Raw genomic sequence first — 19,722 nt, forward strand, 5'->3', positions numbered from 1 at the left:
TCACCTCACCCTCGTCCTGGCCCTGGAATGGGCACAATCACTCTCCTGGAAGGATTATCTATCGTGAAGCCTCCGTGAGATATAATAGGGAGCTGGGTATTATCACTCCGAGGAATTAGCTGATGCTCCACTGTAGGCTACGTCCAGGTATCCATTCCCCTCCACTCTTCCTCTATTCCAGCTCTCCAAGGGAAACTCAGAACAAAGAGTCAAATCACTGGCTTTGAGTTGCAAAAGAGGCTTTGAAATCCATATCTGAGACTATAGCTTTGCAAGAGCTGAGAAAGAAATCTTTTTTGTAGGTCCAAAAGCTTGGCTTTGAACTTGGATAGGAGGGAGCTGATGCTGTCAGTCCTGGAGTGGGGGAAGCATGCGCCATGACAAAAGCCACAACCCCACCCGAAAAGAGATAAGCGCCCATCCGGCGGGCAGGCGGGAGAAAAGGGGCGGAGCAGGGCCCTTCAACGTGGAAGTCACTGGCAAAGGGGTCCCTGGCCCTACCTGCTCTGAGTGGAGTCTGAGAGTGGCATGAGAAAGAGCAGATCTATTTGGGGAACACCAGGGCAGAGGCGACCTGTAATTTTTTACCAGGTGTGTGGCATGCACAAGCTTCCCTGACTTTCTGGAGAAGCCTCAGTAGAGGCAAAAGGTAGGTGAGCTAGCCCCTCTGCTGAACCTCTACCCAGCCCTGTGGCATGAGAGGAACATCCAGAAGTTTCTGCACCTCCACAGTGAGTGGGGTGTGGCTGAGAGCAGGCTGGTGGACCTGGCGGGGCTGCATGAGAGGTCCAGGTATGGCAGCTGGAGGGCTGAATGCGTGACCCTGGCAACCGGAGGTCAGAGTGTCACCTCTGCTTCCGGGCAGGTGCAGGAAGGACAGGTGTGGGCGACCACAGCCCTCAGAGATCACACCCTCAGGGGGCTGAGCAGGGTTGGGTGACGCTCCTCCAGCAGTAAGCTCCTTGAATGTTTGTATACCCACTCCTGGGAGAAGAAAATGAAAAGGAGGAGGGACAGAATTCCTGACCTGGTTGGATTTGAGTCCCTGGGGACAAAATTAAATTCAAAGGGAACTGAGTGGGACTGGAAGCAATTAGATGGATGTCTTTGATCAGTTCAGTCACAGAGAGACCAAGGTACATTTCTGAGCACCTATGAGCCTGCGAACTCCGCACCTGCTGAGCACACAGCTGAGCAGGGTGTGTGATGCCTGAGGGAACCCCATTCAAGGGGTTTGCATTAGGGACCTTGTAGATGGGTGTACCATCAGGGCAGCGGAGGAGGGGCGTCCCTTCCAGTGTCTCACAAAGAGCCAGCGCATTCCTACCAGGTGTGCAAAGCACTGGCACGCAGGGGGCACCCCACAAAGGCTCGTTCCCTTCTTGACGGCAGCCGCATGTGAAGGACATTTGAATGCCCTGGGCCGCCCAGCGTTTCCCCATGCCGGAGAATTCCAACTGTCTTACAGAACAGAGCCCACATGTTCTTGTGTGGAAGCTGAAAAGGCTGGAAACTCACCTCCCCAGCTTCCTTGGCAAGTTAAATACAGACATACGACCTGCAAGCTACGCATCAGAAGCACCTACCCCCGAGTTTGTATTGAAAATGAGCAATGCAGAGCGGAAGGGACCAGGCAGGGTCCCTTCTGAGGACGGGCACCCGAGTTCTTGGCTGTGTGGCCTGTAAGCTTTGCTCTCAGGCCCACCTGAAGATTCTGTGATCTCCGAAATCCTTTTCGTAAATCCATCTTCTGCTTAAATGAGCCAGAGGTGGTTTCTGCAGCTTGCAAAGAGATCTGATGGCTGCCCACAGGGCCAGAGTTCAGCAAGCCCTCCTAGGAAGCCCCCAGTTCGGTGATGTGCTGGGAAGGGCCTGCGCGCGGAGCAGAGAGGCCCGAGTGTGCGCACTGAGCCGGTGGCCGGGCGAGGCGGCTCCATCTCTCTGGCTCAGGTTGACCTGGTTCTCACAAAGTTCCTTCCAGGGTAGTTTTATGACTCAAAAAACTTTCTTGGCAGAGCCCTGTCTGCAGCAACAACATCTTGAGAAGCAAGAAGTATCAGCATGGGGTGGGGGTGGGGTGCTACTGGGTCTGATTCCTCCTCTGTCCTTGCGTATTCGGCTGCTCGGGGAACATTTCCGCAGGAATGGGTGGCCCTCCAGATGGTCAGAGAAGAAACTGGGGATCGGATTCCGAGTTTCAGGCCCTCCATCTGTCTGCGTGTAGCATACCCACCCTCCTGCCGCTCCCCAGCAGGGCTTTCCGCCACCCCTCTGGCCCCCAGTTCCCACGGACAGATGCCTTTTCCCAGCTGGCTGGCTATCAAGCCCATGAGCTGGCGACTCTGCAGGTCACCATGTGACCCGAGCCAGATGGCACCTGCCAACATCAGCTGCCACGGTGCCATGACGAGCTGCAGCCGCACACGTGTCCGCATGCGTCAGAACTGGGGCCTGGGTGCGTGGCATCCAGTGTCTGTCCCGATCCTGCTGTCCCATCAGCCCCTGGAGCTCCACACCCCCACAGCAATGCCATCAGCCCAGCACCCACCTGTCCCCAAACTTCCCCCAGAGGGAGGCCTCTCTGTGCTCTCGCTGAAAAGACGAAGGCCCACGGAAAATTTCCAGCACCCTGCAGGCTGTGGGGGCTTAATGAAGGTTAATCATCGTCACTGTACACCTCGGACCAGTTTCTAGAATACCCTGGGGAGGGGCAGGAAGTTTTTGGCAGCAGCTACAATTGGCACCCGCTGGAAGGAGTGACTCACCTGACTGCCTAAAGCCTGGTTTGCAGGTGAGGGGAGGGGCAGGCATCTTCCAAGGGGCCCCAGCAGCAGCTGACCTCAGGGAGGCGGCCTGCGCCCCCACTGAAGGCTGTGCAGGTGCACCCCCGCCCCCGTGCCCTCCCAGACAAGAAGGGGCCAAGCGGGAGGAGACAAAGGCCAGAGCCTGTGACTGCCTGCGGTATGGCCTTGCTCCAGTCCCTCTTCCTAGCTAGGCCTCTGTCTCCTCTGCTCCAGAATCAAGGCAGCTACTTACCTATGAGCTAAGTGCCTTACACATGATCTCACTTAGCCCACGATGTAGGCACTGCTCTTAACGTCAGCTCAGAGCGCTCAGGTGGTCACAGCTGTGGCAGGAAGCTGCCTCCGGTGTGAAGAGCTGAGATCTGAACCCGGGATGTCTGACGCCAGAGCTCAGGCCGGACGGCTCCACCCTGCTTACGGGTCCCAGGTAAGGAAAGGGTGCTGGGCTGATGCTGGCCCAAGCCCGACAGGAGACTCAGGTCTCAGAGGGGCCAGGAGACAGGCATCCCCAAATGAAGCCACACTGTCAATGCCCACACCCACCTAACCCCACAAAGGGGAAGGGGCGCAGCCAAGGCCGGTCCCCTCAACAGAGTATCAGTAACCTGGGTAGCCACAGCGCGGGAAGTGTCCGCCCCTCCTGCCTGGTAACATTGAGGACTGCTCAGCGCTGACCCAGCTCTGGCTTTGGGGCCAACGGGCGTCAAGGTTGGAATGCGAGGCCTTTGGGCCACTACAGGGGAGCTTGGGTGGGATCGGTCAGAAGCTGGGCACAGGGTGAGGGGAGAACAAGGGGGCACAAGCTGAGAGAGAAGAGGTGGCCTGGTGGGCAAATCAGAGCCATTCCAAGGGGTCATGGCCACGGCTTCTGGGAGGGGTGGGGGCACAGTTGGGCCTCCCCAGGTGCAGGGAGCCTGCCTGACCTGCGTGGGGCCAGGGCATGTGACAACCAGAAGCACACATCCGGTGGCCCTGCTGGCAGTCAGAGTTCATTCATTCAATTATTCAATCATTTATCAAATATTTACTGAGCACCTACGGATGGGCTGGGCACTGTCCTGGGCTTCAGAGTTTCTGCTGTGAACAAGACAAACACGGTCTGTGGCCCTGTTGAGTTTCATAATCGAGGAGGGGGACAGAGACAGGCTCCTTAGCACGTCTGACAAGGCCCCCGAAACCTGGCCAACCTACCCTCTCACAGGGAGCCACGCTTGTTCTCTGCCCCTTTTCTGGCCAAGCCTTGGGCTAGCCCCTCCTCTGTGTCCTTGCCCAAATCTTGCCTCCCTCGGTGCCCCAGACTGGCCGCTCTGCCCATCTAATTCAAGGTTGGCCACAGGGGCCCGCCGCCCTGGGTAAGTTGGTGGGTGCGAAGAGGCCAGGAAGCCAGGTGTGACTTGGGATCTACTCTGGCTCCCACCAGGCTACTGCCCTCCACCCCTCACCTGCAGGCCCCCACCCACAGTCCTCTCTGGCTATGTGACCTGGGGGGGGGGGGCGTCCCTCCACCCCTCCATGTCTGTCTCATCTGGGAGATGGGAAATCCAGGCCCTGCACCAGGTGGAAGCTCCAGAACCACCCAGGCATAGCATTGGCCCCTCTGAGACCCCCTTCCTGCCAACCCACGCCCTGGGCAACCCTGTCCTCACACAGACCCTCATGCTGGGGCCCAGGACCCTCACAGGGAGGCCAGGAGGAGCTGCCTGGAGAGAGGCGGCAGGGGAGAAGGCGAGGCTGAGCGAACACAGGGGGCTGCCCGTGGGTGGGCCCACAGCTCTAGCTCAGGAAACCGTGAAGCAGCCCCAGCTCATGTGGCCTGGAAACTGGGTGCAGGATGATGAGAGAGGGGGAGGCAGCAGAGAGAGGGTGGAATCAGGCCCATGTGTCCCCAACACCGTATCTCCCATCATGCCAGAGGCTGGGTGGGGGGTGAGCAGGAAACACGAGCCGAGCCGTAAGGAGACACTAATGGGGCAGGAAATAGAGAAGTGGGGTGGGGTGGGGTGTGTCTGTCCTGTGAGTCTCTGTCCATCTGCTTCTGTGTGTCTGTGTCTGGCCTATGTGTGTTGATATGTCTGTAGGTCTGCCTGCGTGTGTGTATGTATGTCTGCATGTAGCAGCATGTGGGTGTTCATGTGAAGACCTGTGCTTTTGTACATCCTTGTTTGTGTTTCCATACGTTCCTGTGTGTGGTTGTTAGTGAGTCTATGTGTATTTGTATGCTGGGATGTTTGTGTCCGTATGTATTCCTATGTGCGTGTCTTCTGGGGTCTGTGTGCATCTTGTATTTGTGTGTGCTTTGGTGAGTGTGCGTGACTGTGGGTGGGAGGCGTTCGCTGACCCCGACCTCTCCCCACTTCACTGTGGCCAGGCCTAGGTTGGGGTCCAGCCCAAGCAGCAAATTGCTAGTTTGCTGACTCACCCCTAATGTTGGGGGCCATGGACCAGCGGGCTGCAGCCACAGCCTGCAGGCTGTCACTGGGCCCTGAGTCCGGCTGGGTCTGTAGCTAAGAAACTCTGAATCCCTCCTCCAGTGCTGGTGCCTGCTAGAGACATCCACATGCCACACAGAGCTCCAGCCAGGCCATGGACAGATCCCAGGCCTGCCACTCAAGACTACTGGGTGCAGCCAGGCCCTGGGGCCAGCAGAGCTGCTCCCTAGACACCCTTCTACCGGGCAGGGGAGGGTGGGGGTGCAGCTGGGCCACTGAGTCACCCCTCTGCATGCTGGGCTGGCCTGCAAGGTGCAGGGGACGTCCTCAACCGAGGGCTGCTGCTGTCTTTCTGTCCTGTGTGACCTTGAGCAGCTCATGCACCCTCTCTGGTCCAGCTTCCTCATTCATAAAATAAGGAGCTGGTGCCAGCAGGGCCACAGCCACACAGACGCCCCTGGAGAGGTGACAGGCACTGAGGGGCAGCCTGGACTCTGCCTTGCAGGCTACGGGTGCTAGTGTCGGGCAGCCGCCTAGGATGCCTGTCCCAGTCCCCACAAAGGGTCTGCACTGAGGCACAGACTTTTCCAGCAGCCCATCGACCCTGCATTGGCGTCCATGTGTCCATCCATCACGGACCCTCCTCCATATGTCTCTGCAGCGAGATCTCTGGGACTCCTCCTGCCTCCCATCCTCCCGTATCCTTTAAACCATCTAGTAGGGGACCCAGAAGGGCCTGGAAGTCCTGCCCTGACCGCCCTCCTGTTTTGTAGACTAGGCATCTGAGGCCTCTCCACCCACCCCACCCACCCCTGCCTGCCCTCCTCCCTGGCCCACCTGCCCTCTCCCCGGGGCCTCCTCCCTTCCACAGTCGGCCTCACACTTAGCGCAGCCCATAGGAGACCCCTTGACAGGAGTGGAAACTGAGTCTCAAGAGTGAAGTGCCTTGTCTATAGTGTCACAGTGAGTCCAACCGGGCCTCCCGACTGCACCTCTGGCCCTTGCCCCTCCACTGCTGCACCCCGCCTGCTCGCTCCCCTCCTTTTCCCAGCCACCCCGGGCAGCGATGGACACACTGCTCTGCTCACGGCTCTTTATTTCATTAGGAAAGTGGCTGGGGGAGTCCCAGGGACACTGGGGAGGGTGTAGGGACACCAGCCGGCTCATGTCCCATTTGGGTCAGCAAACCTGTGGGGAACGAAGATGAGCTCTGAGGGGCTCTGGGTGGTCTGTGCACTCACCCACCCCCGCTCTGGGGCTGGAGTCCACAGGCAGGGCATTCTTGACTCAGGGGAGCAGCTGCAGATGGGGCCCCAGCCCTTACCCTGGCCTCAGGCTCAGTGGGGTGCATTGAAGCGGCTGCCGTGAGGTGTGGAGCAATAGAAGGGGTCGGCTGAGATCAGGGTTCTGCAGGGAGGAAGGGGGCGTGCTGAGGGAGGGGTGGGGCTGGGAGCCCAGCCTTTTCTTCTGCCCGCCCACCCGCCTTCCGGGAGGGGCCCGCACTCCACCAGAGCAGCCAAGCCACAGACATTCTTTGCCTGCCAGCTCAGGGCCATTGCGGGTATAAACGTAATTTTTGAGGAATTGAGTTGAGCAGAAAGGTGTCAGGATGAGGCGTAACCACAGCCCATTCAGTTCTGTGTGCCCCACATCCCTCCCCTCCCCCCCTCCCCCGCCACATGCAGCCTGGCGGGGAGCAGATGCAGAACTGGCCTCTGGTCACCAGGTAGAGGAGGGGAGCCATGTGGGCAGGAGAAGCAACGAGCAAGCCACAGAGAGGACATGGGCCTCTCAGAAGGACAGAAAGACAGATGGAGGGAGGTGAGGCTGGGGAAAGGCCTGGAACCAGCCAAGGACAGAGCAGAAGGGAGGGAAGGAAGGAGGTCATGCTACCTTCCCACGTGGGGGTGCAGGTGCCTCAGGCTCTCTGTGGGGTCGGGGGTGGCCTCCATGCGGGTGACTGGCTGGTTGAGGGCATAGCCTCCAGGCTTCTGTGGCTGGATGCCACCTCGAGTCCAGCCTTGCCGGTCTAGACCCTTGGGAATGTTCTCGAAGTACCTGCAGCACAGGAGGGGCTGTGGGCGGGGAAGCAGGCCCCTGCGCGCCTCCGCAGCCTCTCTGCCCTCCTCCACCAGCGGTCTCCGCTCCAGCAGAGCACCGGCTGCCTCTGGGTTTGCCTTCCTCGCAAGCTGCAAGCGCGTTGCTTGTCCCGGTCTCAGTCTCCCGGTCTGCGGCATCGGCTCCACAGCCCCAGACTCAGGCAGGAAAGGGGCTCACCCTTGGCTGTAGGTGGTCAGGTAGTGGTTATCCACGTCTGGGTCACAGGGGCTCCGGACATAGCTAGAGTTGTTAAGGCTGTATCCTGTGGGTTCCTGCAAAACAGGGATAGAGAGAAGGGACCTGTCGGGTCAGGAGGGGGAAGGGATTGGGGCTGGGGGGAGGGTACCCCAGGCCTCACCTTGTTCCCCACAATCTCCCGGCCGGGCAGGGCGACATTTGTCTGTTGTACACGCTGGGGGGGCTGGAATTGCCAGTGGCTCATGCTGCTGAGTTCTGGGTCCAGAGGGCGCACCTGCGGGGAACGGGACCACGAGAATGGTGTGGCCAGGCAGCCAGGCTGAGGCAGCGAGGAAGGAGGGAGGTCAGGCAGAGGCGCATGTAGCCACAGCCTGCCCCAGGCCCACAGCCCCGCCATCCCCTCCAGCCACACCAAATCCGGCCCCTAGGACCTTACCCTCCACAGAGGGTCCAAATATCCTGATTCTTCCCACGCTTCAGGGCCAGCCCCAGTCCCAGAAACCCCCTTCTCCCCCCCTCTGCGTGCCCCTTCTCCAAGGGAGCCCCGAGGCCACTTACTCTAGAGTTAAAAGTCCTCTCATTCACTCGGCTGAAGCCTGTCTCCCGCTTGGAGCCGCGGGCCAGCCGGGGCAGCACCTCATCCCCCTACGAAGCAAAACAGCAGGGCCCCCACTGCGCCTTCCCGCACACTGTCCTCACTGCCTCGCAGAGGGCCCCAGCCAGTCGGCGCATCCCGCCCCACTCTGCTGCGGCTGCACTTACGTGAGGGTGGATCATGGGGACAAAGTCTGACTTGGTGACACTCCGGCCAGGAAAGAGGACCTGAAAAGAGGGCAGCAGAGGAGCATCAGCCTGACAGAGGCAGCTGCCCCCTTGGCGTGAGGAAGGCTCAGCACAAATAACTATCATGGGGTAACTGGGGACAGGGAAGAGTTTGGGGAGAACTGAGAGCAGGCCATGATGCTGAGCAGCCACTGGTCACGGAGTTCTTGTCTGAACACTGAGGGACCTGGCCACGCAGCATCTCCTCCTTAGACCTCAGGCTTCCCATCACAGTGGGTATATTGGACCCAAGTAGTCGTTTTCACCTAGGCTTTCATCTTGTGTTTGAGAAAAGGTTCTGCAGCTCCCTTTTTTTTTTAACCTAGAAATTCCCAGATGGGAGGGCATCAATTTCCCTGAGATTCTAGCGGAGCACAGCCTTACTTACCGGGTCCCCAGGGAGGGCCTGAGAGGGCGGCTGGAAGACAATGGGATTCTTGGTGGATTCCTCGGTGAAGCCGGTCTCCTCTTTGGCACCAATTGATTTCTTCCGCAAGAGATCTGCAAAAAACAGCCCCCCCTGTGCTCCCTACCCAGCCACCTGCCCCCACCCATGTGGCCTCCAGGGGCTCAGAGTCCCAGCAGGTGGGAAGGGAACTGGCTCCGAGGATCTGGAGGCCTGAACCTGCAGGACCATGGGCACCTGGAGGAATCCAGATTCCAGGGCAGAGGAGGAAAGAGGAACAGAAGGAAAGTGGGCCCGGCCCCATAAGGGAGCTGTCTGTCGGGGTTCGGCAGACCTAAGGCACTAGGGTCGGCCCAAGGAGGCTGTTTTCCCACGCTGCCTTTTTTCTTCCACTAGTGCCTCCTTAGTGCTGTGTCGGCTCCGGTCCCCAAGGGGTCTCTCCTGGGGTAGCTCCTGGGATTGGGGGTAAGGAGGTACAGTGGAAAGGAGGTATGAGCTCAGACAAACACCCACCTGGCTGGTTTGAAGGCTCCTTGAGATACTTGGAATTATACTCAGATGTCATGAAGCGTGGGCCCTGGAACACAGAGGGTAGAGCAAAGGGGGACATAGGTAGGCCGGGGCTCGGCAGGCGACCAAGTGGCAGCTCTTCAGAGGCTGTGCTCTGAGCAGAGCTGTGTGGTGTGTTCTGAGACGTGAGAGCCAGGATGACACCCCTGACACACATGCCTCTCTGCTCAGGCATCCCAGTGCCAGGAATTCATTGGAGGACATTTCCCCTGCGCCAACGGAAACTAAGTCACAGCCCACGCGGGACTCCTAGTAATGAGCAACAGGGTCTGGAGTCCTGGGACTCAGACCAGGAGGCACCCAAAAAGAGGAGAGACTGAAGGAAAGAATTGGGTGGTCATTTCACAATTCCGTGCCTGGATTCAAAGTGTCTGGATGGGGGGGAGGGGAGAAGGGAGCCTGGATGTGAAATCCTAAGATGCACATAAGGACCAAATCCTTTGCTCACCCCAGTGTTTCTTGGTGCCCTGAGCCCGTATTTAGTTGGCTTCTTGAGTGTGTCAGAGGGAGGAGGAGGAGGTGGGCCTCCTCTACCCAGCCCACAGCCCGTGCTGGGATCTGCCCACTCACGTGTCCGGCGTTCTCCCACTCCAGCGAGCCCTTGCTCTGCTGTTGGTGGAGCAGGGGCATGTGCTTGGGCTCCAGTCCTGTGATGGTCTGGGGCCCATAGTCCTGGGTGTCGAAATGGACCTTTCTGACCTGGGAGGAGGGAGCAACCGATTACCCGCCTGGTGAGGGGTTGGCAGTCACTTCCTGACTCTGATTCTGCCCTGGACCCCTCCCAAGTATCTGCACAGAAGATCACAGGATCCCTTTCCCATGAGGTTGGGTCCTATCGCTCCTCTGCTCAGAGCGCCGCAGTACTCATAACGCACTCAGAGTAGATGCCCACATCCCAACAGGAGCTCACAAGGCACTCGTCTCCCTGCTCCTCTCCAGAACCTGCCTCCTTGCTGTCCCTCCTCACATCGGACACCCCCACATCCACACACTCTGCCTCAGGACCTTTGCACTTGCTGTCTGCATGGCCTGGAACTCACCTTGCTGCAGCTGAGGCGAACACTAACCTCCCTCAAGTCTTTGTCTAATGTCTCCAGAGCAACCTTTTCTGACCCTCCCGAACTGCAGTTGCCACCCCGTCACTTCTGCTTCACCCCCTGCCTCTTCCCTGCTGTAGGTTTTCCCCAGCATTTATCACCTTCCAAGATAGATGTTCAGAACATTCGTTGAATGAATGAATGAATGAAGAGTATCTGATAGGAAAATTGATAATAAGAATGACGGTCATATCAAAGAGAAATGAAGGAGATGGGGATGATGATGACAAAATTGAATGTGACAGTGGTGGTGGGAATGATGATGTGGGCTTGGAGAGGTGGACGGGATGGTGGAGACCGTGGCGCTGGGGTTGGAAGGGGATGGGACTGAAGATGGGCATGGGGATGAAAATGGAGGGGAGGAGCTGGTGGGGATGAGGGTGAGGAAAAGGGGGTAAAGGTGAGTGGACCCCAGCCTACTTTGTGGCTTCTTCATACCCAGACATCTCACCTTGACCAGTCCCATCCTGCTGGAGAAGTCCCCACTCTTTCCACCTCCAACCCTTCTTCCACCCCAAGCCCATCCTAGGGCTCCCCCCTCTCTCCTGGCCCTGGCCCAGCGCTGACCTCCTTGGTGGGGAGTACCGAATTGGCCTTCTCCAGAGAGTAGCCAGAGTCGGTCTGGTACAGGTTGCAGGGCAGTGGGCATTTGCCGTCAGGCACCTCCAGGGGGCGGTAACTCTGACTGGTTACAGTACGGAGTTTGTCCTGGACTTGTTCCCTGAGGATGGAGCAGGACTATTACCACTAGGGCCTGCAAAGCTTATGTCCAGACCTCAAACCTCCCACAGATGCCCCAGAAGTCCCTTGGGCCCCAGGCTAGGTGCAGACCTAGGCAGGAAAGGCTCAGGGTCCCCATGCATGGATGTCCACGAGAGCTAAGGCCCAGCAGGCCAGGGGGTGAGAAGGGGCTGTACAGACCATACATACCCCACGGCTGGATTGTCCAGGACGTTGAGACTGGCTTGGCTTGAGACCACAGGCCGGTAATTTGATTTGTAGCCGGTGCCTTTGTGACTGCCCATGCGGGGCTTGAACCCTTCCCGACCTGCCAGAGGGGTAGCAGCGAGGCAGGACCCAAGGTCAGCAGAGTGGGAGAGTAGAGGGCAGGGCTTCCCAGGGGGCCCAGTGATGCAGAAGGCACAGAGCCAGGGGCAGCAACAGGTAAAACAGGAAAAAGCAAGGCTTTTTGGGACTCTGGCAGAGGGAATGGAGTCGCCAGGACGGGGACCAAGTCTGTGTGGCAGAATCACAGTGGCTTCATGGGCAGGGACCACAGGGCAGGGCCAGCTGACAGTATGGGTGTGGACCTGGTCAGTTCAGTATGCTGGGGTAACCCTGAATGTATGGCAGGCCAAAGGGGCTGCTAATCTCCCAGCAGGAAGACCCCCGGTCCTGCCTGTGTCCTGGGGGGTGGCCCCTGCACAAAGGTTACCCTCACCATAGGCTGTGCAGTAGCTGGTGGCGTAGAATTTCAGAGGGTCCGTGCAGCCCCCCGAACTCATCTTCACATAAGGGGAGACAACTCCCAGGGGGAGTTTCCCCATCATGGTGCTGTGGGGCAGGGCCCCAGGTAGGGGAGCCTAGAAAGGAAGCACAAAGAGTCTGTATAGTCCAGCAGCTCTGGGACCCCCGGTGGCCCCCCTCCACCAACACCCACACCTCAGACTGAAGAGAGGACTGGTCCTGGGCACGGTGTCTCTTTTCCCCTTCCTCGTGCCTTTTTATGAATTCCCCATTTTATAGCCCAGAGACTGAAGTTCCAGGTGATGAAGGATTTAGCCCATAAAAGGTGGCAGAGCCAGGACTCAGGCCCAGGGTACCTGACTCCTCGGTCTCTGATCTTAACCCAACACACTGTCCTCTGGGGTCTGATGGCCAGACAATTGCTGGCCGGTTGGGAACGCTTGGCTATTCTACCTGGACACTCACTCTCAGCCTCAGGCTCCTTGTCCCTCCCTGGGCTCCCTGGGCCTCATCCACCTCCCACCAGAAGTTGGCTCTGCTCTCCCCAGGGACCCAACAGCAGCTGGCCCCACCCTCACCTGCCCTCTGCAGTGGCTCTGAGGTCTGGGAGAGGCTGTAGGAGGCAGGTGCTAGCTGCTCCAGAGAAGCCTGGGCCCTTGGGAGGTGGCCGGGCCAGGGCAAACAGTGTGTTGCTTAGCAGCTGGTGCCTAGCAACAGCGTCCCATACTTCTGAAGCCCTTCTAGGGCCAGAGCCCACTGAGGTGCTGACCTGGCCAGGAGGGTCTGCCAATTGAGCTGCCCAGGCAAGATCCTGCCTCCCCACTCTTGCCCCCATCACCAGCCTCCCCCGCCAGGGCCAGACAGAGCTGTTGTCTGTGTGACACAAAATTAAAGATAATCCCAAACAATCACTCCCGTTTATTGAGGACCCACTTCTCACCAGACACTTTACAACCTTTATCTCCAGTGCTCTCAGCAGCTCTTCCAGGCAGCTATTATCATCCCTCTTGTCACACGGGGAAAAATGAAGTTTAGACAAGAGAAGTGGCCAGAGAGCTTGCAATCAGAAAACAGAGCTGATCTCCAGACGCGGGTGGGTCCAGATCCCACTCTCAGCCTCTGGGGAATTTAACGTTTGCTGTGTTCTGCTGGGGCTGAGGCTGTGCCAAGCTCCTCCGCACACATTAGCTCCTAGAATCATCCCCCAAACCACCCTGCGACCTGTGTTTATAGGCCCAGCAAACCACAGCGGTCAAGAGTGTGGTTCACACCGGATTTGAAGCCTTTGATGAGGTATTTACCTTCTCAACGCCCTGTTTTCCCACCTTCCCTGAGGCTGTCACTGGCCCAGCCTCACAGGCTCAGGAGAGCTCAGACTTAGCACCTCACAGAAGAGTGTGGCAGGCACCGACCCTCCGCCACGATTCTGTTCAAGGGTCAGAAGCTGCAGGACAGAAGTGAATGCCCTCCAGCCAAGAGCTCCCAGTCGAATGACAGAGGCTTACATGAGCCCCACGCAGGAGACACATGATACGGCGCCATGGGTGGGGGACTCACCCAGGGTGAAGGGAAGGAATGGCTCTCCTCAAAGTGTCTATAGAGAAGTGGTCCCAAGCAAGGCTCAGACTACGAAGCCAGCTGGCATGAGCCCTGGCTCTGCCACTTCTATCTATAAGACTTGGTGTCTGTTACTTGTGCCTCAGTTTCACCTTCTGGAAATTGGGGGTAATCATGGTAGCTACCGGTAGGGTCATGGTACCTATAAAGCACTTAGCCCAGTACCTGACACACCTAGATGGTAAGCGCCACCTTAGAGTGAGGGAAAGGCCTTGGCAAAGATCTGGGCCCAAGGCTTAAGAGCAGGACTTGTACATGGCCCTGCCCTCAGGGAGCCCACAGTCTACAGAGGTCTCAGACCTAGACAGTGGGATGATAATAGCCACAATCCTAAAGGTAACTAACTAAAAGAACAAATACACAAAATGTAACTGAATTTTTCTAATACTTTGTTATAAAAAATTTCAAACAAACAACAATGTTGAAAGAGTTCTACAGTGAACACCCACATACCCAGCACTTCGGTTCTGCCGTTAACAGTTTAACTCCACTTGACCCATCGCTCATCTGTCTATCTTTCCATCCCTCTCTCCACCCATTAAACCATCTACTTTTTGATGCATTTCAGAGAAAATTGCGGACATCAGAACACTTCCCCTAAATACTTAAGAATGCAACTTATTAACCAGACTTTGATATACATTTAAAGTTTTTGTCTTTTGCTGTAAAATATGCATACAATGAAATGTACAAATATTATGTGTACATTTGCTGAGTTTTGACCCAAAAAATATATTTTTGACAATGAAACCCCTATCAAGATATAGAAATTACCATCATCCTGCATACCAGTTCTTGCCCAGACAAATGTTTGCAAATATTTTTACTCAGTCTGTGGCCTGTATATTCATTTTTCTCAACAGCGTCTTTTGAAGAGCGAGAGTTTTAAATTTTGATGAAGTTCAATTTATCAGCTGTTTTTTCCCTTATGGTTATCGCTTTTGTGACCTTATTTTCTCTGTCCCTCCCTTACAGGTGCAGCCTTCGCCTCTCAACCTGTCTCTGCACCTGTAAGGGAGGAACAGAGCGCCTACCCGGCAGGGTTGTTGGTGGACCTGAAATGCCCTCTGCAGCAAGCCATCCCCAGACGGAGGTGAGGGACAGCACTCCATGTGGAAGGCCCCGCAGGGCAGAGGTGAGGGTTGCTGGCCTGCGGGGAGCAGAGGTGACTGGTTCCCTGAGACCGGGGCCCTGTGTGAAGAGGGGGGCTTAGCCTGGGCGGGGGCGGGGGTGGGGGGGAGGCAGCTCCAGGGGCGTTCTGTTGCGTTGTGAGGGAAGCTCTTGAACTGGGGGAATGGCCCCGGCTGGAACCTTTGAAAGATTTGGGCAGGAATTCCAGAGGGGAAGGCTCTCCCAGCCTGAACTCCCATTGGGGCCACTCGCTGCAGGCTTCTCGATAGCCTGTGGGGCTTTGTTTTGCGGTGTGGCGACACCCAGCGGCCGTAAGTCGGAACTGCAGGAGATGCAGCAGGTGCTGCCTTCCCTGGAGATGCGCGAGGCGTGAGCGAAGCGACCAGATCACCCCAGACACAGGCTGGCGTGGAGCCAGCTTTGACTCTGGCATCGCGCCAAGCCTGCTGGGACGTGCTGGCAATTTCTCCGTAGTGTTGAGACTCTCGCAATGGGCTCAACACCGCTTAGTTCTCATTAGATAGACTGTCCTGACCCAACTCTCTCTCCTTTCTAGACTTGCCCGGTTCTGAGCGGTAAGATTGAGAGGGCAGGGCTACGGGTAAACAGATGCTGGCCCTGAACACCAGCCTGGAAGGCGGAGGCTCAGGAGCCAGCAAGAGGACATTTGGGGGTCCTGGCCCATGGAACTGCTTCACTGGGGCCAATGGGGGCAGACCCCGACAGGCGTCTTTGAAAGGCGATGGACACCTTCACTCTGTGCACTGGGCGACGCGAGCTGCAGGCCCCTGGGAGCAGAGTCAGCCCAGGCAAAGGAGAAGGCATAGCACCAAGCACGGCACATGATGCTTCGGTGACGTGTGTCTTCGCAGCTGGCCTCCGAGGGCAGGACTAGGGCTCTTACCAAGAGGAGACAGGTTCAAGGAGGGAAAAACTTCCAACCACACTCCAGCTTCTAAGGGGAACTGGATGCTCTGGGCTGGGGGAGGGCGTGCGGAGTGAGTTCTCCTTCCAGGGGGCATGCAAGTAGAATCTGGATGATGATAATAGCAAACTCTTATGGGTGTGATGACTGGGTCCAGGGAGAGAGCCCCCAGACGGGCCAGATGCCTTCAGGTACCACTGAGGATTTGGCCCATGTCCAGCTTCTCTGCAGTGTGACTTGGGCCTGCAGGAAGGACCGCCGCCTCCGTGAGGCAGGAGAGCAGCCGGGGCTTGGCTCCTCAGACTCCCACTTGCATGGCGCTCTGGGCCCTTTGCTCACTGCACTGTCACCACCAGGAACAGAAACAGCCTGAGTCGTAATGGCCGGAGTCCCATCTCCCTGCCTTTGTCTTTTCTAAAAGGAAATGACTCCCCTGATAGCCTGAGCGCTCTCTCTCCACCTCCCCCCACACCAGCATCATTTCTTCCAGTTCATTTCCCCCCCTTGGCGGGCGTTTCCTGGAAGAACTCTGTTGTGCTCCTTTGATGGCTGTTCTGTTTCTGCCTGTTCTGTTCTTTTACTGTCTCCTCCGGGGAAACTGGTTGATCTTGCACAAGGTTTAAAAATTCATGACTCCTGGGCAAGATGAAATGAGATAAAGCAGAAAATAAGAACCCAATCCCAGTCCTCCAATGGGATGGAGATATTTTTGGCAGTGACGAGCAAGAAACCCAGGGCAGGGGTCGAGAGGGTGGGTTCTGGAGGCACAGAGACAAGGGTTCAAATTTGCCCCTTTCATGGGGTCGGCGCCCTCGGGCTTCCTTGACTTCTTGAAGCTCATTTCCTTAGCTGTACAATGAGTTCACAGTGGAACTCATGCCATGAGGCTGAGGATTCAGAAAAAAACAATATTTTTTCTTTCTTATTTTGCTGTTCTTTTTTTTTATTGTATTTTTTCCATTACCATTTATCCCCCTCTCTCACCCTCCCTCCCCGCAATCACCACACAGAAAAAAAACAATATTCCAATGCTCAGCACACAGCCTGGCATAGAGAAAGCACTCAGAAAGTGTTTATGATTATTTTACATTTCCCAGCTTCCCTTGTGGTTAGATAAGGGCCATGTGGCCAGTTCTGGCCGGTGCGCTGTGTGAGGAATGGAGGGGTGCCCCTCCCGGTCTGAGACCGTTAGGAGTGGCTGTGAGTTTTCCACTCTCTGTGGGTGGGGACCCCATGTGGGGATGGAAGAACTAAAAGCCGGAAGTAGCCTGAATCACTGAGTCACCACATGGAGGTTAGCTGCCCTGGGGAGCTGCCTTTCCCTCGTCAGAGGGCATGTGACAAGAGAGAGAAGCCTCGCTGCTTCAAACCCCTGAGGCCTGGGATGTTGTTTGTTACTGCAGCATAGGTAAAGAACTGAAGACTGAGGACTTCTTGGGAAAGAGGTTTGGATGTGATTCTGTGAATTAGTCAGGATCCTCTAGAGAAACAGAACCAATAGGATTCATATATATATATATAGAGAGAGAGAGAGAGAGAGAGAGAGAGAGTGAGAGAGAGAGAGAGAAATAGATTTATTATAAGAAATTGGCTCATGCTACTTTGGAGGCGGACAACTCCCGGGATCTGCAGGGTGTCAATAAGCCAGAGCCCTAGCAGAGCGGGTGGTTTGATTCTAGACTGCGTCAGAAGGCCTGAGAACCGGGAGGGCCGGTGGTGTGGTTCCCATCTGAAGATAAACAGGCTTGAGATCCAGGAAGAGCCAGTGTTTCTGTTGGAATCCAGAGGCAGGAAATGAGCCAGTGTCCCAGTTCAAAGTCAGGCAGGCAGGGAGAATTCTCTCCTCTTTGCAGGAGGACCAGTCCCGCAGGCCCTCTGCGGACAGGATGAAGCCCGTGCACTTTAGGGAAGGCAGTCTGCTTTACTCAGCTGACCGATTTAAACGTTAACCTCATCCAAAAATACCCCCACCGAAACAGCCAGGGCAGTGTCTGACCAATGATCTGAGTACCTTGTGGACCAGTCAACTTGACACACAAAATTAACCATCACATTCCATCCTATGGGGAGCAGATAGACGAGAGACCCACTGAAGTTTTGAGAGGCTGGTAATGCTAAGAAAACCATGATCTGGTCTTTCAATAGCTCATAGCTGAACTAAAAATGAATTAAAAACTTAAATGTAAGACCTAGAACCGTAAAATTCCTAGAAGAAGACATAGGGAAAAAGCTCCTTGACCTTGATCTTGGCGATGATTTTGTGAATCTGACATGGAAAGCACGAGCAACAAGAGCAAATATAAACACGTGGGATTGTGTCAGATGAAAAGTTCTGCGCAGCAAAGGAGACAATCAACAAAATGAAAGGCAACCTTCTGAGTGCGAGAAGATATTTGCAAGCCACATACTGGGGTAGGGGTGAATGTCCATATATATAAGGAACGCATACAAGTCAATAGCAAAAAGGCAAATAACCCAGTTTAAAAGACATTTTCCCAAAGAATATATACACATGGCCACTGGGTAGATGAAAAGGTGCTCAACATCACAAATCAAGAATTTGCAAATCAAGACCACAGTGAGATAGCACCTGTCACAGGCTAGCATGTCAGTTATCAAAGGGACAAGAGGTAAGTGCTGACAAGGAAAGGGAGAAAAGGGAATCCTTGTGCACTGTTGGCAGCAGTATGGAGGTTCCTCAAACATTAAAAGTAGAACTACCATACGACGCAGCAACGCCACTTCTGTGTATATACCCGAAGGACATACACTAGCTTGGAAAGATCTCTTCACTCTCGTGCTCATTGAAACATTCTTGACAACAGCTAAGACATGAAAACCACCCAAGTGTCTGTCGCTGGATGTCAAGGAGGGCAGAGCCTACAACCCAATGTGAGCAAGAAATGGACTTGTGCTGTTTGGATCCACCAAGATCTGGGGCTGGTTGTCACCACAGCACAACCTAACCTGTTCTAACTTTTAAGCATTATCATTTTTAAACATTGTTATGTTATTTTAAGTGCCAGTCTTAGCATGACAGAAAATCTGCCACCCTCCCTTCCAAGCCTCATCTCTAATGCTTTCCCACCAGGTTCCCTGTGCTCCGGCCTCGCCAGTAGGACCATTTCCTTTGATCTCAGCCGAAAGGCCGAGAAGCGATACAAGTAGAACCATTTCAAGACCCTCGGAACAGGCCTGGCACTGTCTCGCCTCCTTGCTTTTGCCCAGGCAGTTCCCTCTGCCTGCAACGCCTTCTCCCTGCCAGGTGCTCTTTCTAATTCACATCTCTGCTTCGATCTCTCTCTGATCATTGTTGGAGGACACGCCTGAGGAGCTTCCTCAGGCTAAAGCAGAGGGTTTTGTTTCCGCAGAAGAAGGCCATTTGTTAAGTGGAATCTTGTGTGTTACCACAACCAAAGGGCGAGGCAGGTAACAGAGCCTAGTTGGGTGTGAGTAGGGGTGGAGGGCAGTAGGGGTGGGAGGGACGGACCAGGGTGCTGTGGCTGCTGTGCCTGACAGTGGCCTTGAGAAAGAGGTGATGGGGAAGACACAGGCAGCAGGCCCCAAAGTGCAGCGTGGGGCCCCCACAGGGGGCACAGTCCCTGATGTTTCAGGACGGATGTCAACAAACAGATTTTTAACAATTCAAATGCTTCAATTACTTAGTAATGGGAACAGTAAGTTTCTCACCAGACGGCAGCAGTGCAGGCTGGTGACTTCCTGTGCCACCTTCTGACTCACCAGCAGAGTGACTGAGCCTTGGCAAGTGGCACAATTTTTCTGCACCCTTGTTCCCCAGTCACAGTGGGAGCTGTCAGAGTGCCTCCACCTTTCTTTATGGGAAATAAATGAGCTCAGTTAGAAGCGTGCCTAGCACCGTGAGCTCATCTCACTAGTATCAGGCTCAGGACAAAGCTAACGGAAGCGTGGTCGTGGCTGTCTTTCCGACACTGACCGGGACACCGACCACGTGACCACAGGGACCTCGCGCCACATGGTCAAGGGACAGTATGCACGGGAGAGATCACTGGTGAGGATTTTCAAGCCCTGAATTTACACACCCAACACCACAACGAACATTCCTCCTGGACGTGGACAGCCATTTCTTATGTGACAAGCTGATAAACAATTGTATCAGAGAAGGCAGTTAAAAAAA

General features: G+C 55.7%; 1 protein-coding gene and 1 long non-coding RNA gene across 2 annotated transcripts; one reads left to right on the forward strand and one right to left on the reverse strand.

Moving 5' to 3' along the window:
• Positions 1–2,530: 2,530 nt before the first annotated feature.
• On the forward strand, positions 2,531–15,427 carry LOC150017677 (uncharacterized). The gene is made up of 4 exons (XR_016507763.1): positions 2,531–2,791; positions 3,073–3,231; positions 14,486–14,645; positions 15,198–15,427. It is a non-coding gene; the product is annotated as an uncharacterized LOC150017677 (long non-coding RNA).
• On the reverse strand, positions 6,313–12,531 carry SAXO4 (stabilizer of axonemal microtubules 4). Its single transcript, XM_090267471.1, has 14 exons — positions 12,472–12,531; positions 11,868–12,009; positions 11,357–11,474; positions 10,994–11,147; positions 9,900–10,028; positions 9,273–9,336; positions 8,742–8,854; positions 8,294–8,353; positions 8,090–8,176; positions 7,692–7,805; positions 7,511–7,605; positions 7,127–7,291; positions 6,558–6,640; positions 6,313–6,421 (listed from the first exon to the last, which is right to left on the reverse strand). Exons 2-13 carry the CDS (start codon positions 11,974–11,976, stop codon positions 6,571–6,573), a joined length of 1,278 nt encoding a protein of 425 aa, XP_090123597.1. The 5' UTR covers positions 11,977–12,009; positions 12,472–12,531; the 3' UTR covers positions 6,313–6,421; positions 6,558–6,570.
• Positions 15,428–19,722: the final 4,295 nt, after the last annotated feature.

This window comes from Furipterus horrens, unplaced genomic scaffold, assembly GCF_987537825.1.
Source record: "Furipterus horrens unplaced genomic scaffold, mFurHor1.1.pri manual_scaffold_2, whole genome shotgun sequence".
Taxonomy (NCBI): domain Eukaryota; kingdom Metazoa; phylum Chordata; class Mammalia; order Chiroptera; family Furipteridae; genus Furipterus; species Furipterus horrens.

Excerpts from the sequence above, each read along its gene's own strand:
- SAXO4 (XM_090267471.1), bottom strand. The coding sequence starts at position 11,976 with ATGATGGGGAAACTCCCCCTGGGAGTTGTCTCCCCTTATGTGAAGATG. Across the intron at positions 9,337-9,899 it reads AGTGGGAGAACGCCGGACAC|GGCCCACGCTTCATGACATC; the intron begins GTGAGTGGGCAG and ends TCTGTGTTCCAG. Across the intron at positions 7,292-7,510 it reads CTGACCACCTACAGCCAAGG|GTACTTCGAGAACATTCCCA; the intron begins GTGAGCCCCTTT and ends CCTGTGCTGCAG.